At 47.7% G+C, this 20509-nt stretch overlaps 2 protein-coding genes across 9 annotated transcripts in view; one reads left to right on the top strand and one right to left on the bottom strand.

Annotated features, from left to right (window-relative positions):
• The window catches only part of LOC106604406 (bromodomain-containing protein 8), a 65623-nt gene extending 49928 nt beyond the window's left edge, over positions 1-15695 (top strand). For 7 of the 8 annotated variants that reach the window (XM_014198997.2, XM_014199000.2, XM_014198995.2 and 4 more), the window contains exons 17-18: positions 14674-14718; positions 15167-15695. In XM_014198997.2, coding sequence (XP_014054472.1) covers positions 14674-14718; positions 15167-15226 — 105 coding nt within the window. In that variant the 3' untranslated portion in view covers positions 15227-15695. The remainder of the gene's footprint in view (positions 1-14673; positions 14719-15166) is intronic. The other variant, XM_014198996.2, reaches the window with a different exon arrangement.
• On the bottom strand, positions 15664-17619 carry ddt4l (DNA-damage-inducible transcript 4-like protein). The gene is given in 2 exon segments (NM_001165290.1): positions 15664-16777; positions 17382-17619. Coding segments are annotated over 2 exon segments (621 nt in total). The 5' UTR covers positions 17554-17619; the 3' UTR covers positions 15664-16328.
• Positions 17620-20509: the final 2890 nt, after the last annotated feature.

Here is a 20509-nt window from a genome sequence, read left to right as displayed (position 1 = left end):
GTCTACTGTCTCTCCTCTCTGGTAATACTGTCTGTCTAATGTCTCTCCTCTACATTACTACTGTCTGTCTAATGTCTCTCCTCTACATTACTACTGTCTGTCTACTGTCTCTCCTCTCCGGTAATACTGTCTGTCTACTGTCTCTCCTCTCCGTTACTACTGTCTGTCTACTGTCTCTCCTCTCCGGTAATACTGTCTGTCTACTGTCTCTCCTCTCCGGTAATACTGTCTGTCTACTGTCTCTCCTCTCCGTTACTACTGTCTGTCTACTGTCTCTCCTCTCCGTTACTACTGTCTGTCTACTGTCTCTCCTCTCCGTTACTACTGTCTGTCTACTGTCGCTCTCCTCTCCGTTACTATCGTCTGTCTACTGTGTCTCTCCTCTCTGTTACTACCGTCTGTCTACTGTCTCCCCTCTCCATTACTACTGTCTGTCTACTGTCTCTCCTCTCTGGTAATACTGTCTGTCTAATGTCTCTCCTCTACATTACTACTGTCTGTCTACTGTCTCTCCTCTACATTACTACTGTCTGTCTACGGTCTCTCCTCTCCGGTAATACTGTCTGTCTACTGTCTCTCCTCTCCGTTACTACTGTCTGTCTACTGTCTCTCCTCTCCGGTAATACTGTCTGTCTACTGTCTCTCCTCTCCGGTAATACTGTCTGTCTACTGTCTCTCCTCTCCGTTACTACTGTCTGTCTACTGTCTCTCCTCTCCGTTACTATCGTCTGTATACTGTGTCTCTCCTCTCCGTTACTACCGTCTGTCTACTGTCTCTCCTCTCCGTTACTACCGTCTGTCTACTGTCTCTCCTCTCCGTTACTATCGTCTGTCTACTGTCTCTCCTCTCCGTTACTACCGTCTGTCTCTCCTCTCCGTTACTACCGTCTGTCTACTGTCTCTCCTCTCCGTTACTACCGTCTGTCTACTGTCTCTCCTCTCCGTTACTACCGTCTGTCTACTGTCTCTCCTCTCCAGTAATACTGTCTGTCTACGGTCTCTCCTCTCTGGTAATACTGTCTGTCTACTGTCTCTCCCCTACATTACTACTGTCTGTCTACTGTCTCTCCTCTCCGGTAATACTGTCTGTCTACTGTCTCTCCTCTCCATTACTACTGTCTGTCTCTCCTCTCCGTTACTACCGTTTGTTTACTGTCGCCCCCCTCTCCGTTACTACCGTCTGTCTACTGTCTCTCCTCTCTGGTAATACTGTCTGTCTACTGTCTCTCCTCTCTGGTAATACTGTCTGTCTACTGTCTCTCCTCTCTGGTAATACTGTCTGTCTACTGTCTCTCCTCTCCGGTAATACTGTCTGTCTACTGTCTCTCCTCTCCGGTAATACTGTCTGTCTACTGTCTCCCCTCTCCATTACTACTGTCTGTCTACTGTCTCCCCTCTCCATTACTACTGTCTGTCTACTGTCTCCCCTCTCCATTACTACTGTCTGTCTACTGTCTCCCCTCTCCATTACTACTGTCTGTCTACTGTCTCTCCTCTCCATTACTACTGTCTGTCTACTGTCTCTCCTCTCCATTACTACTGTCTGTCTACTGTCTCTCCTCTCCATTACTACTGTCTGTCTACTGTCTCTCCTCTCTGGTAATACTGTCTGTCTACTGTCTCTCCTCTACATTACTACTGTCTGTCTACTGTCTCTCCTCTCTGGTAATACTGTCTGGCTACTGTCTCTCCTCTCCGTTTCTACTGTCTGTCTACTGTCTCTCCTCTCCGGTAATACTGTCTGTCTGTCTCTCCTCTCCGGTAATACTGTCTGTCTACTGTCTCCCCTCTCCATTACTACTGTCTGTCTACTGTCTCTCCTCTCCATTACTACTGTCTGTCTACTGTCTCTCCTCTCCATTACTACTGTCTGTCTACTGTCTCTCCTCTCCATTACTACTGTCTGTCTACTGTCTCTCCTCTCCATTACTACTGTCTGTCTACTGTCTCCCCTCTCCATTACTACTGTCTGTCTACTGTCTCTCCTCTCCATTACTACTGTCTGTCTACTGTCTCCCCTCTCCATTACTACTGTCTGTCTACTGTCTCTCCTCTCTGGTAATACTGTCTGTCTAATGTCTCTCCTCTACATTACTACTGTCTGTCTAATGTCTCTCCTCTACATTACTACTGTCTGTCTACTGTCTCTCCTCTCCGGTAATACTGTCTGTCTACTGTCTCTCCTCTCCGTTACTACTGTCTGTCTACTGTCTCTCCTCTCCGGTAATACTGTCTGTCTACTGTCTCTCCTCTCCGGTAATACTGTCTGTCTACTGTCTCTCCTCTCCGTTACTACTGTCTGTCTACTGTCTCTCCTCTCCGTTACTACTGTCTGTCTACTGTCTCTCCTCTCCGTTACTACTGTCTGTCTACTGTCGCTCTCCTCTCCGTTACTATCGTCTGTATACTGTGTCTCTCCTCTCTGTTACTACCGTCTGTCTACTGTCTCCCCTCTCCATTACTACTGTCTGTCTACTGTCTCTCCTCTCTGGTAATACTGTCTGTCTAATGTCTCTCCTCTACATTACTACTGTCTGTCTACTGTCTCTCCTCTACATTACTACTGTCTGTCTCACGGTCTCTCCTCTCCGGTAATACTGTCTGTCTACTGTCTCTCCTCTCCGTTACTACTGTCTGTCTACTGTCTCTCCTCTCCGGTAATACTGTCTGTCTACTGTCTCTCCTCTCCGGTAATACTGTCTGTCTACTGTCTCTCCTCTCCGTTACTACTGTCTGTCTACTGTCTCTCCTCTCCGTTACTATCGTCTGTATACTGTGTCTCTCCTCTCCGTTACTACCGTCTGTCTACTGTCTCTCCTCTCCGTTACTACCGTCTGTCTACTGTCTCTCCTCTCCGTTACTATCGTCTGTCTACTGTCTCTCCTCTCCGTTACTACCGTCTGTCTCTCCTCTCCGTTACTACCGTCTGTCTACTGTCTCTCCTCTCCGTTACTACCGTCTGTCTACTGTCTCTCCTCTCCGTTACTACCGTCTGTCTACTGTCTCTCCTCTCCGTTACTACCGTCTGTCTACTGTCTCTCCTCTCCAGTAATACTGTCTGTCTACGGTCTCTCCTCTCTGGTAATACTGTCTGTCTACTGTCTCTCCCCTACATTACTACTGTCTGTCTACTGTCTCTCCTCTCCGGTAATACTGTCTGTCTACTGTCTCTCCTCTCCATTACTACTGTCTGTCTCTCCTCTCCGTTACTACCGTCTGTCTGTCTCTCCTCTCCGTTACTACCGTCTGTCTACTGTCTCTGCTCTCCGTTACTACCGTCTGTCTACTGTCTCTCCTCTCCGTTACTACCGCCTGTCTACTGTCTCTCCCCTATCCGTTACTACCGTCTGTCTGTCTCCTCTCCGTTACTACCGTCTGTCTACTGTCTCTCCTCTCCGTTACTACCGTCTGTCTACTGTCTCTCCTCTCCGTTACTACTGTCTCTCCTCTCCGTGACTACTGTCTGTTTACTGTCGCTCCCCTCTTCGTTACTACTGTCTGTTTACTGTCACTCCTCTCTTTGTTACTACTGTCTCTCCTCTCCGTTACTACTGTCTGTCTACTGTCGCTCCCCTCTCCGTTACTACTGTCTGTCTACTGTCGCTCCCCTCTCCGTTACTACTGTCTCCTCTCTCTGTTACTGTCTATCTACTGTCGCTCCCCTCTTCGTTACTACTGTCTGTTTACTGTCGCTCCCCTCTCCATTACTACCGTTTGTCTACTGTCGCTCCCCTCTCCGTTACTACTGTCTCTCCTCTCCGTTACTACTGTCTGTTTACTGTCGCTCCCCTCTCCATTACTACTGTCTCTCCTCTCCGTTACTACTGTCTGTTTACTGTCGCTCCCCTCTCCATTACTACTGTCTCTCCTCTCCGTTACTACTGTCTGTCTACTGTCGCTCCCCTCTTCGTTACTACTGTCTGTTTACTGTCGCTCCCCTCTCCGTTACTACTGTCTCTCCTCTCCGTTACTACCGTCTGTCTACTGTCTCTCCTCTCCGTTACTATCGTCTGTCTACTGTCTCTCCTCTCCGTTACTACCGTCTGTCTACTGTCTCTCCTCTCCGTTAATACTGTCTGTCTACTGTCTCTCCTCTCCGGTAATACTGTCTGTCTACTGTCTCCTCTCCGGTAATACCGTCTGTCTGTCTCTCCTCTCCGTTACTACTGTCTCTCCTCTCCGTTACTACTGTCTGTCTACTGTCGCTCCTCTCTCTATTCCGTCTGTCTACTGTCGCTCCCCTCTCCATTACTACCGTTTGTTTACTGTCGCTCCCCTCTTCGTTACTACTGTCTGTCTACTGTCGCTCCTCTCTCTGTTACTGTCTATCTACTGTCGCTCCCCTCTCCATTACTACTGTCTCTCCTCTCCGTTACTACTGTCTGTCTACTGTCGCTCCTCTCTCTGTTACTACTGTCTCTCCTCTCCGTTACTACCGTCTGTCTACTGTCTCTCCTCTCCGTTACAACAGTCTGTCTACTGTCTCTCCTCTCCGTTACTATCGTCTGTCTACTGTCTCTCCTCTCCGTTACTACTGTCTGTTTACTGTCGCTCCCCTCTCCGTTACTACTCTCTCCTCTCCGTTACTATCGTCTGTCTACTGTCTCTCCTCTCCGTTATTACCATCTGTCTACTGTCTCTCCTCTCCGTTACTACAGTCTGTCTACTGTCTCTCCTCTCCGGTAATACTGTCTGTCTACTGTCTCTCCTCTCCGGTAATACTGTCTGTCTACTGTCTCCTCTCCGGTAATACTGTCTGTCTACTGTCTCTCCTCTCCATTACTACTGTCTGTCTCTCCTCTCCGGTAATACCGTCTGTCTACTGTTTCTCCTCTCCGTTACTACCGTCTGTCTACTGTCTCCCCTCTCCGTTACTACCGTCTGTCTACTGTCTCCTCTCCGTTACTATCGTCTGTCTGTCTCTCCTCTCCGTTACTGCTGTCTCTCCTCTCCGTGACTACTGTCTGTTTACTGTCTCTCTCCTCTCCGTTACTATCGTCTGTCTACTGTCTCTCCTCTCCGTTAATACCGTCTGTCTACTGTCTCTCCTCTCCGTTACTACCGTCTGTCTACTGTCTCTCCTCTCCGTTACTACCGTCTGTCTACTGTCTCTCCTCTCCGTTAATACTGTCTGTCTACTGTCTCACCTCTCCGGTAATACTGTCTGTCTACTGTCTCCTCTCCGGTAATACTGTCTGTCTACTGTCTCTCCTCTCCATTACTACTGTCTGTCTCTCCTCTCCGGTAATACCGTCTGTCTACTGTCTCTCCTCTCCGTTACTACCGTCTGTCTACTGTCTCCCCTCTCCGTTACTACCGTCTGTCTACTGTCTCCTCTCCGTTACTATCGTCTGTCTGTCTCTCCTCTCCGTTACTACTGTCTCTCCTCTCCGTGACTACTGTCTGTTTACTGTCGCTCCTGTCTTCGTTACTACTGTCTCTCCTCTCCGTTACTACTGTCTGTCTACTGTCGCTCCCCTCTCCATTACTACCGTTTGTTTACTGTCGCTCCCCTCTTCGTTACTACTGTCTGTCTACTGTCGCTCCTCTCTTCGTTACTACTGTCTGTTTACTGTCGCTCCCCTCTCCATTACTACCGTTTGTTTACTGTCGCTCCCCTCTCCGTTACTACTGTCTGTCTACTGTCGCTCCCCTCTCCGTTACTACTGTCTCTCCTCTCCGTTACTACTGTCTGTTTACTGTCGCTCCCCTCTCCATTACTACTGTCTCTCCTCTCCGTTACTACTGTCTGTCTACTGTCGCTCCTCTCTCTGTTACTACTGTCTCTCCTCTCCGTTACTACTGTCTGTCTACTGTCGCTCCCCTCTCCGTTACTACTGTCTCTCCTCTCCGTTACTACTGTCTGTCTACTGTCGCTCCCCTCTCCGTTACTACTGTCGCTCCTCTCTCTGTTACTACTGTCTCTCCTCTCCGTTACTACTGTCTGTTTACTGTCGCTCCCCTCTCCGTTACTACTGTCTCTCCTCTCCGTTACTACTGTCTGTTTACTGTCGCTCCCCTCTCCATTACTACTGTCTGTCTACTGTCGCTCCCCTCTCCGTTACTACTGTCTCTCCTCTCCGTTACTACTGTCTGTTTACTGTCGCTCCCCTCTCCGTTACTACTGTCTCTCTTCTCCGTTACTACTGTCTGTTTACTGTCGCTCCCCTCTCCGTTACTACTGTCTCTCTTCTCCGTTACTACTGTCTGTCTACTGTCTCTCCTCTCCATTACTACTGTCTGTCTACTGTCTCCCCTCTCCATTACTACTGTCTGTCTACTGTCTCTCCTCTCCATTACTACTGTCTGTCTACTGTCTCCCCTCTCCATTACTACTGTCTGTCTACTGTCTCTCCTCTCTGGTAATACTGTCTGTCTAATGTCTCTCCTCTACATTACTACTGTCTGTCTAATGTCTCTCCTCTACATTACTACTGTCTGTCTACTGTCTCTCCTCTCCGGTAATACTGTCTGTCTACTGTCTCTCCTCTCCGTTACTACTGTCTGTCTACTGTCTCTCCTCTCCGGTAATACTGTCTGTCTACTGTCTCTCCTCTCCGGTAATACTGTCTGTCTACTGTCTCTCCTCTCCGTTACTACTGTCTGTCTACTGTCTCTCCTCTCCGTTACTACTGTCTGTCTACTGTCTCTCCTCTCCGTTACTACTGTCTGTCTACTGTCTCTCCTCTCCATTACTACTGTCTGTCTACTGTCGCTCTCCTCTCCGTTACTATCGTCTGTATACTGTGTCTCTCCTCTCTGTTACTACCGTCTGTCTACTGTCTCCCCTCTCCATTACTACTGTCTGTCTACTGTCTCTCCTCTCTGGTAATACTGTCTGTCTACTGTCTCTCCTCTACATTACTACTGTCTGTCTACTGTCTCTCCTCTACATTACTACTGTCTGTCTACTGTCTCTCCTCTCCGGTAATACTGTCTGTCTACTGTCTCTCCTCTCCGTTACTACTGTCTGTCTACTGTCTCTCCTCTCCGTTACTATCGTCTGTATACTGTGTCTCTCCTCTCCGTTACTACCGTCTGTCTACTGTCTCTCCTCTCCGTTACTACAGTCTGTCTACTGTCTCTCCTCTCCGTTACTATCGTCTGTCTACTGTCTCTCCTCTCCGTTACTACCGTCTGTCTCTCCTCTCCGTTACTACCGTCTGTCTCTCCTCTCCGTTACTACCGTCTGTCTACTGTCTCTCCTCTCCGTTACTACCGTCTGTCTACTGTCTCTCCTCTCCAGTAATACTGTCTGTCTACTGTCTCTCCTCTCTGGTAATACTGTCTGTCTACTGTCTCTCCCCTACATTACTACTGTCTGTCTACTGTCTCTCCTCTCCGGTAATACTGTCTGTCTACTGTCTCTCCTCTCCGTTACTACCGTCTGTCTGTCTCTCCTCTCCGTTACTACCGTCTGTCTACTGTCTCTGCTCTCCGTTACTACCGTCTGTCTACTGTCTCTCCTCTCCGTTACTACCGCCTGTCTACTGTCTCTCCCCTATCCGTTACTACCGTCTGTCTGTCTCCTCTCCGTTACTACCGTCTGTCTACTGTCTCTCCTCTCCGTTACTACCGTCTGTCTACTGTCTCTCCTCTCCGTTACTATCGTCTGTCTGTCTCTCCTCTCCGTTACTACTGTCTCTCCTCTCCGTGACTACTGTCTGTTTACTGTCGCTCCCCTCTTCGTTACTACTGTCTGTTTACTGTCACTCCTCTCTTTGTTACTACTGTCTCTCCTCTCCGTTACTACTGTCTGTCTACTGTCGCTCCCCTCTCCGTTACTACTGTCTGTCTACTGTCGCTCCCCTCTCCGTTACTTCTGTCTCCTCTCTCTGTTACTGTCTATCTACTGTCGCTCCCCTCTTCGTTACTACTGTCTGTTTACTGTCGCTCCCCTCTCCATTACTACCGTTTGTCTACTGTCGCTCCCCTCTCCGTTACTACTGTCTCTCCTCTCCGTTACTACTGTCTGTTTACTGTCGCTCCCCTCTCCATTACTACTGTCTCTCCTCTCCGTTACTACTGTCTGTTTACTGTCGCTCCCCTCTCCATTACTACTGTCTCTCCTCTCCGTTACTACTGTCTGTCTACTGTCGCTCCCCTCTTCGTTACTACTGTCTGTTTACTGTCGCTCCCCTCTCCGTTACTACTGTCTCTCCTCTCCGTTACTACCGTCTGTCTACTGTCTCTCCTCTCCGTTACTATCGTCTGTCTACTGTCTCTCCTCTCCGTTACTACCGTCTGTCTACTGTCTCTCCTCTCCGTTAATACTGTCTGTCTACTGTCTCTCCTCTCCGGTAATACTGTCTGTCTACTGTCTCCTCTCCGGTAATACCGTCTGTCTACTGTCTCTCTCCTCTCCGTTACTACCGTCTGTCTACTGTCTCTCCTCTCCGTTACTATCGTCTGTCTACTGTCTCCCCTCTCCGTTACTATCGTCTGTCTACTGTCTCCTCTCCGTTACTATCGTCTGTCTGTCTCTCCTCTCCGTTACTACTGTCTCTCCTCTCCGTTACTACTGTCTGTCTACTGTCGCTCCTCTCTCTATTCCGTCTGTCTACTGTCGCTCCCCTCTCCATTACTACCGTTTGTTTACTGTCGCTCCCCTCTTCGTTACTACTGTCTGTCTACTGTCGCTCCTCTCTCTGTTACTGTCTATCTACTGTCGCTCCCCTCTCCATTACTACTGTCTCTCCTCTCCGTTACTACTGTCTGTCTACTGTCGCTCCTCTCTCTGTTACTACTGTCTCTCCTCTCCGTTACTACCGTCTGTCTACTGTCTCTCCTCTCCGTTACAACAGTCTGTCTACTGTCTCTCCTCTCCGTTACTATCGTCTGTCTACTGTCTCTCCTCTCCGTTACTACTGTCTGTTTACTGTCGCTCCCCTCTCCGTTACTACTCTCTCCTCTCCGTTACTATCGTCTGTCTACTGTCTCTCCTCTCCGTTACTATCGTCTGTCTACTGTCTCTCCTCTCCGTTACTACCATCTGTCTACTGTCTCTCCTCTCCGTTACTACAGTCTGTCTACTGTCTCTCCTCTCCGGTAATACTGTCTGTCTACTGTCTCTCCTCTCCGGTAATACTGTCTGTCTACTGTCTCTCCTCTCCATTACTACTGTCTGTCTCTCCTCTCCGGTAATACCGTCTGTCTACTGTTTCTCCTCTCCGTTACTACCGTCTGTCTACTGTCTCCCCTCTCCGTTACTACTGTCTGTCTACTGTCTCTCCTCTCTGGTAATACTGTCTGTCTAATGTCTCTCCTCTACATTACTACTGTCTGTCTAATGTCTCTCCTCTACATTACTACTGTCTGTCTACTGTCTCTCCTCTCCGGTAATACTGTCTGTCTACTGTCTCTCCTCTCCGTTACTACTGTCTGTCTACTGTCTCTCCTCTCCGGTAATACTGTCTGTCTACTGTCTCTCCTCTCCGGTAATACTGTCTGTCTACTGTCTCTCCTCTCCGTTACTACTGTCTGTCTACTGTCTCTCCTCTCCGTTACTACTGTCTGTCTACTGTCTCTCCTCTCCGTTACTACTGTCTGTCTACTGTCTCTCCTCTCCATTACTACTGTCTGTCTACTGTCGCTCTCCTCTCCGTTACTATCGTCTGTATACTGTGTCTCTCCTCTCTGTTACTACCGTCTGTCTACTGTCTCCCCTCTCCATTACTACTGTCTGTCTACTGTCTCTCCTCTCTGGTAATACTGTCTGTCTACTGTCTCTCCTCTACATTACTACTGTCTGTCTACTGTCTCTCCTCTACATTACTACTGTCTGTCTACTGTCTCTCCTCTCCGGTAATACTGTCTGTCTACTGTCTCTCCTCTCCGTTACTACTGTCTGTCTACTGTCTCTCCTCTCCGTTACTATCGTCTGTATACTGTGTCTCTCCTCTCCGTTACTACCGTCTGTCTACTGTCTCTCCTCTCCGTTACTACAGTCTGTCTACTGTCTCTCCTCTCCGTTACTATCGTCTGTCTACTGTCTCTCCTCTCCGTTACTACCGTCTGTCTCTCCTCTCCGTTACTACCGTCTGTCTCTCCTCTCCGTTACTACCGTCTGTCTACTGTCTCTCCTCTCCGTTACTACCGTCTGTCTACTGTCTCTCCTCTCCAGTAATACTGTCTGTCTACTGTCTCTCCTCTCTGGTAATACTGTCTGTCTACTGTCTCTCCCCTACATTACTACTGTCTGTCTACTGTCTCTCCTCTCCGGTAATACTGTCTGTCTACTGTCTCTCCTCTCCGTTACTACCGTCTGTCTGTCTCTCCTCTCCGTTACTACCGTCTGTCTACTGTCTCTGCTCTCCGTTACTACCGTCTGTCTACTGTCTCTCCTCTCCGTTACTACCGCCTGTCTACTGTCTCTCCCCTATCCGTTACTACCGTCTGTCTGTCTCCTCTCCGTTACTACCGTCTGTCTACTGTCTCTCCTCTCCGTTACTACCGTCTGTCTACTGTCTCTCCTCTCCGTTACTATCGTCTGTCTGTCTCTCCTCTCCGTTACTACTGTCTCTCCTCTCCGTGACTACTGTCTGTTTACTGTCGCTCCCCTCTTCGTTACTACTGTCTGTTTACTGTCACTCCTCTCTTTGTTACTACTGTCTCTCCTCTCCGTTACTACTGTCTGTCTACTGTCGCTCCCCTCTCCGTTACTACTGTCTGTCTACTGTCGCTCCCCTCTCCGTTACTTCTGTCTCCTCTCTCTGTTACTGTCTATCTACTGTCGCTCCCCTCTTCGTTACTACTGTCTGTTTACTGTCGCTCCCCTCTCCATTACTACCGTTTGTCTACTGTCGCTCCCCTCTCCGTTACTACTGTCTCTCCTCTCCGTTACTACTGTCTGTTTACTGTCGCTCCCCTCTCCATTACTACTGTCTCTCCTCTCCGTTACTACTGTCTGTTTACTGTCGCTCCCCTCTCCATTACTACTGTCTCTCCTCTCCGTTACTACTGTCTGTCTACTGTCGCTCCCCTCTTCGTTACTACTGTCTGTTTACTGTCGCTCCCCTCTCCGTTACTACTGTCTCTCCTCTCCGTTACTACCGTCTGTCTACTGTCTCTCCTCTCCGTTACTATCGTCTGTCTACTGTCTCTCCTCTCCGTTACTACCGTCTGTCTACTGTCTCTCCTCTCCGTTAATACTGTCTGTCTACTGTCTCTCCTCTCCGGTAATACTGTCTGTCTACTGTCTCCTCTCCGGTAATACCGTCTGTCTACTGTCTCTCTCCTCTCCGTTACTACCGTCTGTCTACTGTCTCTCCTCTCCGTTACTATCGTCTGTCTACTGTCTCCCCTCTCCGTTACTATCGTCTGTCTACTGTCTCCTCTCCGTTACTATCGTCTGTCTGTCTCTCCTCTCCGTTACTACTGTCTCTCCTCTCCGTTACTACTGTCTGTCTACTGTCGCTCCTCTCTCTATTCCGTCTGTCTACTGTCGCTCCCCTCTCCATTACTACCGTTTGTTTACTGTCGCTCCCCTCTTCGTTACTACTGTCTGTCTACTGTCGCTCCTCTCTCTGTTACTGTCTATCTACTGTCGCTCCCCTCTCCATTACTACTGTCTCTCCTCTCCGTTACTACTGTCTGTCTACTGTCGCTCCTCTCTCTGTTACTACTGTCTCTCCTCTCCGTTACTACCGTCTGTCTACTGTCTCTCCTCTCCGTTACAACAGTCTGTCTACTGTCTCTCCTCTCCGTTACTATCGTCTGTCTACTGTCTCTCCTCTCCGTTACTACTGTCTGTTTACTGTCGCTCCCCTCTCCGTTACTACTCTCTCCTCTCCGTTACTATCGTCTGTCTACTGTCTCTCCTCTCCGTTACTATCGTCTGTCTACTGTCTCTCCTCTCCGTTACTACCATCTGTCTACTGTCTCTCCTCTCCGTTACTACAGTCTGTCTACTGTCTCTCCTCTCCGGTAATACTGTCTGTCTACTGTCTCTCCTCTCCGGTAATACTGTCTGTCTACTGTCTCTCCTCTCCATTACTACTGTCTGTCTCTCCTCTCCGGTAATACCGTCTGTCTACTGTTTCTCCTCTCCGTTACTACCGTCTGTCTACTGTCTCCCCTCTCCGTTACTACCGTCTGTCTACTGTCTCCTCTCCGTTACTATCGTCTGTCTGTCTCTCCTCTCCGTTACTACTGTCTCTCCTCTCCGTGACTACTGTCTGTTTACTGTCTCTCTCCTCTCCGTTACTATCGTCTGTCTACTGTCTCTCCTCTCCGTTAATACCGTCTGTCTACTGTCTCTCCTCTCCGTTAATACCGTCTGTCTACTGTCTCTCCTCTCCGTTACTACCGTCTGTCTACTGTCTCTCCTCTCCGTTACTACCGTCTGTCTACTGTCTCTCCTCTCCGTTAATACTGTCTGTCTACTGTCTCACCTCTCCGGTAATACTGTCTGTCTACTGTCTCCTCTCCGGTAATACTGTCTGTCTACTGTCTCTCCTCTCCATTACTACTGTCTGTCTCTCCTCTCCGGTAATACCGTCTGTCTACTGTCTCCCCTCTCCGTTACTACCGTCTGTCTACTGTCTCCTCTCCGTTACTATCGTCTGTCTGTCTCTCCACTCCGTTACTACTGTCTCTCCTCTCCGTGACTACTGTCTGTTTACTGTCGCTCCTGTCTTCGTTACTACTGTCTCTCCTCTCCGTTACTACTGTCTGTCTACTGTCGCTCCCCTCTCCATTACTACCGTTTGTTTACTGTCGCTCCCCTCTTCGTTACTACTGTCTGTCTACTGTCGCTCCTCTCTTCGTTACTACTGTCTGTTTACTGTCGCTCCCCTCTCCATTACTACCGTTTGTTTACTGTCGCTCCCCTCTCCGTTACTACTGTCTGTCTACTGTCGCTCCCCTCTCCGTTACTACTGTCTCTCCTCTCCGTTACTACTGTCTGTTTACTGTCGCTCCCCTCTCCATTACTACTGTCTCTCCTCTCCGTTACTACTGTCTGTCTACTGTCGCTCCTCTCTCTGTTACTACTGTCTCTCCTCTCCGTTACTACTGTCTGTCTACTGTCGCTCCCCTCTCCGTTACTACTGTCTCTCCTCTCCGTTACTACTGTCTGTCTACTGTCGCTCCCCTCTCCGTTACTACTGTCGCTCCTCTCTCTGTTACTACTGTCTCTCCTCTCCGTTACTACTGTCTGTTTACTGTCGCTCCCCTCTCCATTACTACTGTCTGTCTACTGTCGCTCCCCTCTCCGTTACTACTGTCTCTCCTCTCCGTTACTACTGTCTGTTTACTGTCGCTCCCCTCTCCATTACTGTCTGTCTACTGTCGCTCCCCTCTCCGTTACTACTGTCTCTCCTCTCCGTTACTACTGTCTGTTTACTGTCGCTCCCCTCTCCGTTACTACTGTCTCTCTTCTCCGTTACTACTGTCTGTTTACTGTCGCTCCCCTCTCCGTTACTACTGTCTCTCCTCTCCGTTACTACTGTCTGTTTACTGTCGCTCCCCTCTCCGTTACTACTGTCTCTCCTCTCCGTTACTACTGTCTGTTTACTGTCGCTCCCCTCTCCATTACTACTGTCTCTCCTCTCCGTTACTACTGTCTGTCTACTGTCGCTCCTCTCTCTGTTACTACTGTCTCTCCTCTCCGTTACTACTGTCTGTCTACTGTCTCTCCTCTCCATTACTACCGTCTGTCTTCTGTCGCTCCCCTCTCCGTTACTACTGTCTCTCCTCTCCATTACTACCGTCTGTCTTCTGTCGCTCCCCTCTCCGTTACTACTGTCTGTCTCCCCTCTCCGTTACGTCTGTCTACTGTCGCTCCCCTCTCCGTTACTACTGTCTCTCCTCTCCGTTGCTACCGTCTGTCTTCTGTCGCTCCCCTCTCCTTTACTGCTGTCTGTCTCCCCTCTCCGTTACGTCTGTCTACTGTCGCTCCCCTCTCCGTTACTACTGTCTCTCCTCTCCGTTGCTACCGTCTGTCTTCTGTCGCTCCCCTCTCCGTTACTACTGTCTCTCCTCTCCGTTACTACTGTCTGTTTACTGTCGCTCCCCTCTCCGTTACTACTGTCTGTCTACTGTCGCTCCCCTCTCCGTTACTACTGTCTGTTTACTGTCGCTCCCCTCTCCGTTACTACTGTCTGTCTACTGTCGCTCCCCTCTCCGTTACTACTGTCTGTTTACTGTCGCTCTCCTCTCCATTACTACCGTCTGTCTTCTGTCGCTCCCCTCTCCGTTACTACTGTCTCTCCTCTCCGTTGCTACCGTCTGTCTTCTGTCGCTCCCCTCTCCTTTACTGCTGTCTGTCTCCCCTCTCCGTTACGTCTGTCTACTGTCGCTCCCCTCTCCGCTTCTACTGTCTGTCTGTCGCTCCCCCCTCCTTTACTACTGTCTGTCTACTGTCGCTCTCCTCTCTGTTATTACTGTTTCTCCTCTCCGTTACTATTGGCTGTCTGTCTCCCCTCTCCGTTACTTCTGTCTTTCTGTCTCTCCTTTCTCTGTTACTGTCTCTCTCCCCTCTCCATTAGTTCTGTCTGTACTTTCTCCTCTCTCCATTTCGACTGGCTCCTGTGTTCTCACTTGACTGTCTGAATGTGTTGTCTTGTTTGTCTGACTACTTGTTTGTGTTGTTTACTCTGGATGCGTGTGTGTACAAGGGGTAAATGTCACTGTGTATGTCTCTTTTCTCACTAACTGTTTGTCCTCCTACAGGACAGTGTCCCAATGGCCTCTCCCGCTTTCCTTCTCTCTCTTTTTGTAAGTATTCAGGTCAAAGGTCAAATCTCACCAGATCAAGCAGAGTGCACATTGTTTCTACATCTCACACGCATAAAACACAAGTTTGCTAATCACACTGACTATAGTGAAACATTCAAAATGCATACACTCACCTCTTATATTAACAAACACATTCCTCACCAAATGTTTGACCTTCGGTATTTGATTCTTAAGTGGACCCATCCTGGTTGTGGGTGTACGTGTATTTGTTTGTTTATCGCCATATGCCTTTTATGTATCCAGTGGTTGTCTTCAACTTCTTTCTTTGCATGTCTGGTCCATTGTTTTTCTTTCTTCTGTCCCTTTAATCTTTTGTTTTCTTCATTTCATCTGACGGGCAGCAGAGATAATCTTGTTTTAAACAGGCCAACCAGGAGCCATCGCTGGGTTTCTAACCCACCTCTAACCCAACCTCTCTTCCCTGCAGGACGGGGGCACCAGAGGGCGCCGCTGTGCTATTGAAGCAGACATGAAGATGAAGAAATAACCGGAGTCAAAAGGCAGTAGGGTGCCAATGAGACCTGATGTAGGGATTGGAGGATTTAAACCAGAGAATGTTTGATGGTGTTGTTACTGTTCTGTGAAGTTAGTTTGAGTTTAATCAGAGTTGTCGGTGTGGTGAGCAGGGCTGCAGTCCTGTGTACAGTTTAACTTAAGTCTATGATTTGCATTTGAAGCAAGTACACTAGATTGACAGTTGCCACAAGTAACCAGCGGACCCTGCAGCCCTGAATTAGTTTTACTGCTACAGTACTAGTGACTGACATGGGGCCCCATTGTGTTTTAGGATGTAGCCAACTGTAAAATATCCTGCAAGGAATTGAGTCTACTGTATGTTAGTGGGAGTACAAAAAAGTAGTACCTGAGTGTTGAACTTCATGTACAGTTTTATTTTTTTCCCCATTTGTATGTTTTTTTGTTCAACTGTTAATTAAAAGTAAGAAAATTGCAAACAATGGAAGTGTCCATAACTTTGACAGACCTAAGTTGAGACAGTCAGTTCTTAGGGTATCGACTAATCATTGGTGATTCTGACAGCTGTTGTGAACTAAGAGTATGGCAACCCTGAAAATACTGTGCAAAAACATTCACATTACTCAGTTTAACAATACTGCAACAGTCAGAGACAGGGTACGGTGCAACACTAGCTTGCTTCCACATCCAGCATGAAATTGCCATGGTTTTACAAAAGACAATAAGTAATTGTTTCGAACAGAAATGTGCACAAATAAATAAAACCTGTCAGTTAGACTGTACCATACTTGGTAACATATTTCACCCCCTGCTATAACCAGCAAGGTAACATGCATTCTGTGCTCTTTTCTATGTCAACTCAAATTTCAGCAATACAAAACATATAGGGTATCCATTCCTTTTCAAACAATACAAAATTCTCTTTTCATAATTGAACTTATTGTTCTCCAGTGATATTCCAGTGCAAAACTTTCATTTAATGTCAACTCGGCAATACAGTAGTGTACACTAGCCTATTTAGTACACTGAAAAAAGACAGTTGTGCAACAGCTTTTTCTCCTAACTGGAATGTTAAGAATTATAGGCCACATGTTGATTCCTGATAAGAAATTGTCTCAGCAGAACTCATGTATGACAGGGCTCGCGGAGGAATACAATTTCTTCTTGACCAGCCGGTACTGGGGTCGTAGTTTCAACACCTTGTCGGTAACGAATATGTGCTTGAGAGGCGGCCAACAGTCTTTGTCCAGCTTGAACACGACGGACAGCTCGAAAGTAGGAGTGACGGTCGGGTCGGGTGTTATAGTGCCCAGCGTTTGCAGCGGTTGGCCCAGTTGTGTCTCCAAATAGACCTGTATGAAGGCCCCGCGAAGCCCGCACGGCTCTCCCGCTGAGGAACGCACCACATCCAGGGCAACGTTGGCGGTCAGCGGGCGGGGAAGCAGCAGTATCCGGCACCGCAGACTCGATTCTTTAGCTTCAGAGAGACAACACACGATCTGCCTGGTCATGTCCTGCTGGAGTATTCTCTCTTCACAGTCGAGAGCCGTTTCAGAGTCCAGACCTGGAAAAGAGAATGGTGTGTTCATATCAATATTGCTGATGAACCAACCAGGAGTTGAAGTTGCAGACAAGACTCTTTGACCTACTTAGTTATTCAGGCTATTCAAGAACATTGCAACATTACATTTCAAACCATTTTAAAAATGTCGTTATTTTGATTAGTCCTAAACACGTTGCACTATAGATCTCGAATATTACATACTCAGTAACATTGTAATAGGGAATTTGTCATCGTAAAAATATGGCAATGTATCAGCCACTGTAAACTAGGAGAGAGAGCTCAGGTCAATTCACTTTTTAGAACAGACCATCAGCAGATACAATCATGAACTGTCAGTTTACTGTAGCCATCTGGCTGCATCAGCTGCATTGTATCACGGCAGGCTACTGTGGCCGCTTGGGAAATACATGTTACACCAGGCAACAGATAAATATACCAAAGTTGCCGAGGATTACAAAGTAAAAATACTTGTTTCCATTATGGTCCTCTACAAAGTTTGTCAAAAGGCCTATAAATTCACCAAAATTAAATGGTTATCAAAAGCCATTATTTAGTACAGTACATCTGATGAAATACATACTTAGATTTCAGAACAGAGACTTACTTGAGTTTACTTCCTTGATGAATTCGGAACTTTCAATGCTGCCTCGACGCACATATTTCTTGTCGCTCGAAGTGATTTGACATAGAAACTTTCTCATCAGTTCGACAATGTTATCCTCTTCAGACACAATCGGAATTCCGTGTCCGAGGACCAAAGCCGGGGTATAGACCATTTTGATTGTCTCTCTATCTCCAATACTCCACTCAGTGATACACGTTTTCTGTCTATTCTCTCCATGTAGAAGTCAGTTGATTGTAGTGGTCGGGGCTCTCACTGGGTTTAAATAGTACTCCTTGGTTGCATCAGCTGTTTGATCACGTGTGGAACCGCCTCCTTGGTTACCATAGCAGCGCGACGGCGAGCAACCGCTGAACGGGGTTGAATCAGCCTCACGCAACATGCCTAGACGTTGCATTGGCTGGCTACTCAATACTCAAATCAAATCAGATGTATTTATATAGCCCTTCTTACATCAGCTGATATCTCAAAGTGCTGTACAGAAACCCAGCCTAAAACCCCAAACAGCAAGCAATGCAGGTGTAGAAAGCATTATCAATACTGATAATATCAGCTCTTTTATCCAGTATTCTGTCTTCTGTGCAATTAATGCTATTAGAAAGGTATATTGTTAGCTTATCAAGAAAAGAAAAATGAACAATTACTCATATTTAGAACAAATTGTTTTATTTTGTTCTAAAGAAAGATTCTTCTGATCTCATAATGTATTTTCAACTGATGACAGAATTATGGATACCTAATTTAGGCCTAAAAAAGGTAGGCTTTGGTTCAATAGCCCCCTAAAAATGATCGTATTGGATATTGGAAATGGTTGTCTTGATTCCCTTTTGATGAATCCATTCATAAATATGTCACCTGTAGGTTCTGGAATACACTGGAAACCACTCACTGTTCTGTTCCCTACCTGTGCCTGTGAGACTAGACCAGGCCAGCCCAGCTAGCCAATAGCCTTACCTGGGCTGAGTCACAGGTGAATCACATCACATGGCCTGATACTCACTGACCAGGCAGGAAGTGGATTTCCCCTGAACCTTGGATCCTCCCTTCCTGCTCTCCTTTCTGTTTCACTCTCACCCTGGGCCCTTTCAACACTCACACAAGTGTTTCAGACATGGTGAAATGAATGCATATCTGGAAGAGTCAATGTTTTCTCACCAAACAACTCTTGGTGAGTGGCGCAGCGGCCTAAGGCACTGCATCTCAGCGCAAGAGGTGTCACTACAGTCCCTGGTTCAAATCCAGGCTGTATCACATCTGGCTGTGGTTGGGAGTCCATTGGGTGGCGCACAATTGGCCCGGTGTCGTCTGGGTTTGGCCGGGGTAGGCTGTCATTGTAAATAAGAATTTGTTCTTAACTGACTTGCTGGGTTAAATAAAAAAAAACGTGTGTGTTGTGGGTATTGGAAATGAAAAAACAAGTCTCACGCTATATATATAGACTTATGTGCTATTTGTAAACTCACATGTTGGACCTGTTCAGAATCTATGGCTAGATCTGTGCCCCAGGAAGGAGTCTGACTGTAAAAGAATTCAGTTATGAGTCACAGAAAGGGACTTTTCCCCTTTTGTGACTATACCTGTACACCAGCCTATCATCTTCAGCCCTGCCCAGATCATGTGAGGATCTGGCTACCATTATGACATCAGACCAGTAAAGAGGGAGTTTACTGTCTTTCTATGGAAGTGACGGGAAAAAACATAATGTGTTGGTCTGTGGGGCTTACCACTGTGTCTGGCTGGGCTGATGCAAACAGTCACTCTGCTTGCATTTCCCATGTGTTTGTGTGTGAATGCGTGTGTCCATGTTGTGTGTGTTTGCTCACAGATATCAGCTTCCTCAACAGATTGAGAACAGGTATTCACAGGTTCTCAAATGATTTACCTAATTAAGTAAATGAATCAAATGCACCATCTATCACTGATGTGCCCTATTTCTGTCACAATGTTTTATCCTCCAAGCATATTCAGTGGTTGAGACACTCTGAAACGACTCATATCTATTCAAAGTCAGTCCAGAACACCCAGACCAGTCCCAGACTCAGTCACCTGCTTCCTAGCTCAGGCATGGTCTATCACCAGGTCAACATTCAGGCCGCAGGGCCAGACAGATTACCAGGACGTGTACTCTGAGCATGCGCTGACCAACTGGCAAGTGTCTTCACTGACATTTTCAACCTGTCCCTGACTGAGTCTGTAATACCAACATGTTTCAAGCAGACCACCATCGTTCATGTGCCCAAGAACACCAAGGTAACCTGCCTTAATCACTACCGACCCGTAGCACTCACGTCTGTAGCCATGAAGTGCTTTGAAAGGCTGGTCATGGCTCACATCAACACCATTATCCCAGAAACCTTAGACTCACTCCAATTTGCATACCACTCCAACAGATCCACAGATGATGCAATCTCTATTGAACTCCACACTGCCCTTTCCCACCTGGACAAAAGGAACTCCTACGTAAGAATGCTATTCAATGACTACAGCTCAGCGTTCAACACCATAGTGCCCTCAAAGCTCATCACTAAGCTAAGGACCCAGGGACTAAACACCTCCCTCTGCAACTGGATCCTGGACTTCCTGACAGGCCGCCCCCAGGTGGTAACACATCTGCCACGCTGATCCTCAACACGGAGCCTCCTCAAGTGTGCGTGCTCAGTCCCCTCCTGTACTCCCTGTTCACACATGACTGCATGGCCAAGCACGACTCTAACACCATTATTACGTTTTCCGACGACACAACAGTGTGCCTGATCACCGACAACAATGATACAGCCTATAGGGAGGACGTCAGAGATCTGGCAGTGTGGTGCCAGGATAACAACCTCTCCCACAAACACACCAAGACAGCCGTAAAGAGGGCACGACAATGCCTATTCCCCGTCAGAAGACTGAAAAGATTTGGCATGGGTCCTCAGATCCTCAAAAAGTTACACAGCTGCACCATCGAGAGCATCCTGACTGGTTGCATCACCACCTGCTATGGCAACAGCTCGGCCTCCGACAACAAGGAACTACAGAGGGTAGTGCTTATGGCCCAGTACATCACTGTGACCAAGCTTCCTGCCATCCAGGACCTCTATACCAGGCGATGACAGAGGAAGGCCCCA

This window comes from Salmo salar, chromosome ssa05, assembly GCF_905237065.1.
Source record: "Salmo salar chromosome ssa05, Ssal_v3.1, whole genome shotgun sequence".
In the NCBI taxonomy this organism is placed as follows: Eukaryota; Metazoa; Chordata; class Actinopteri; order Salmoniformes; family Salmonidae; genus Salmo; species Salmo salar.
Note: the sequence above shows the minus strand (reverse complement) of the source record. Positions and strands in the feature narration are given on the sequence as shown.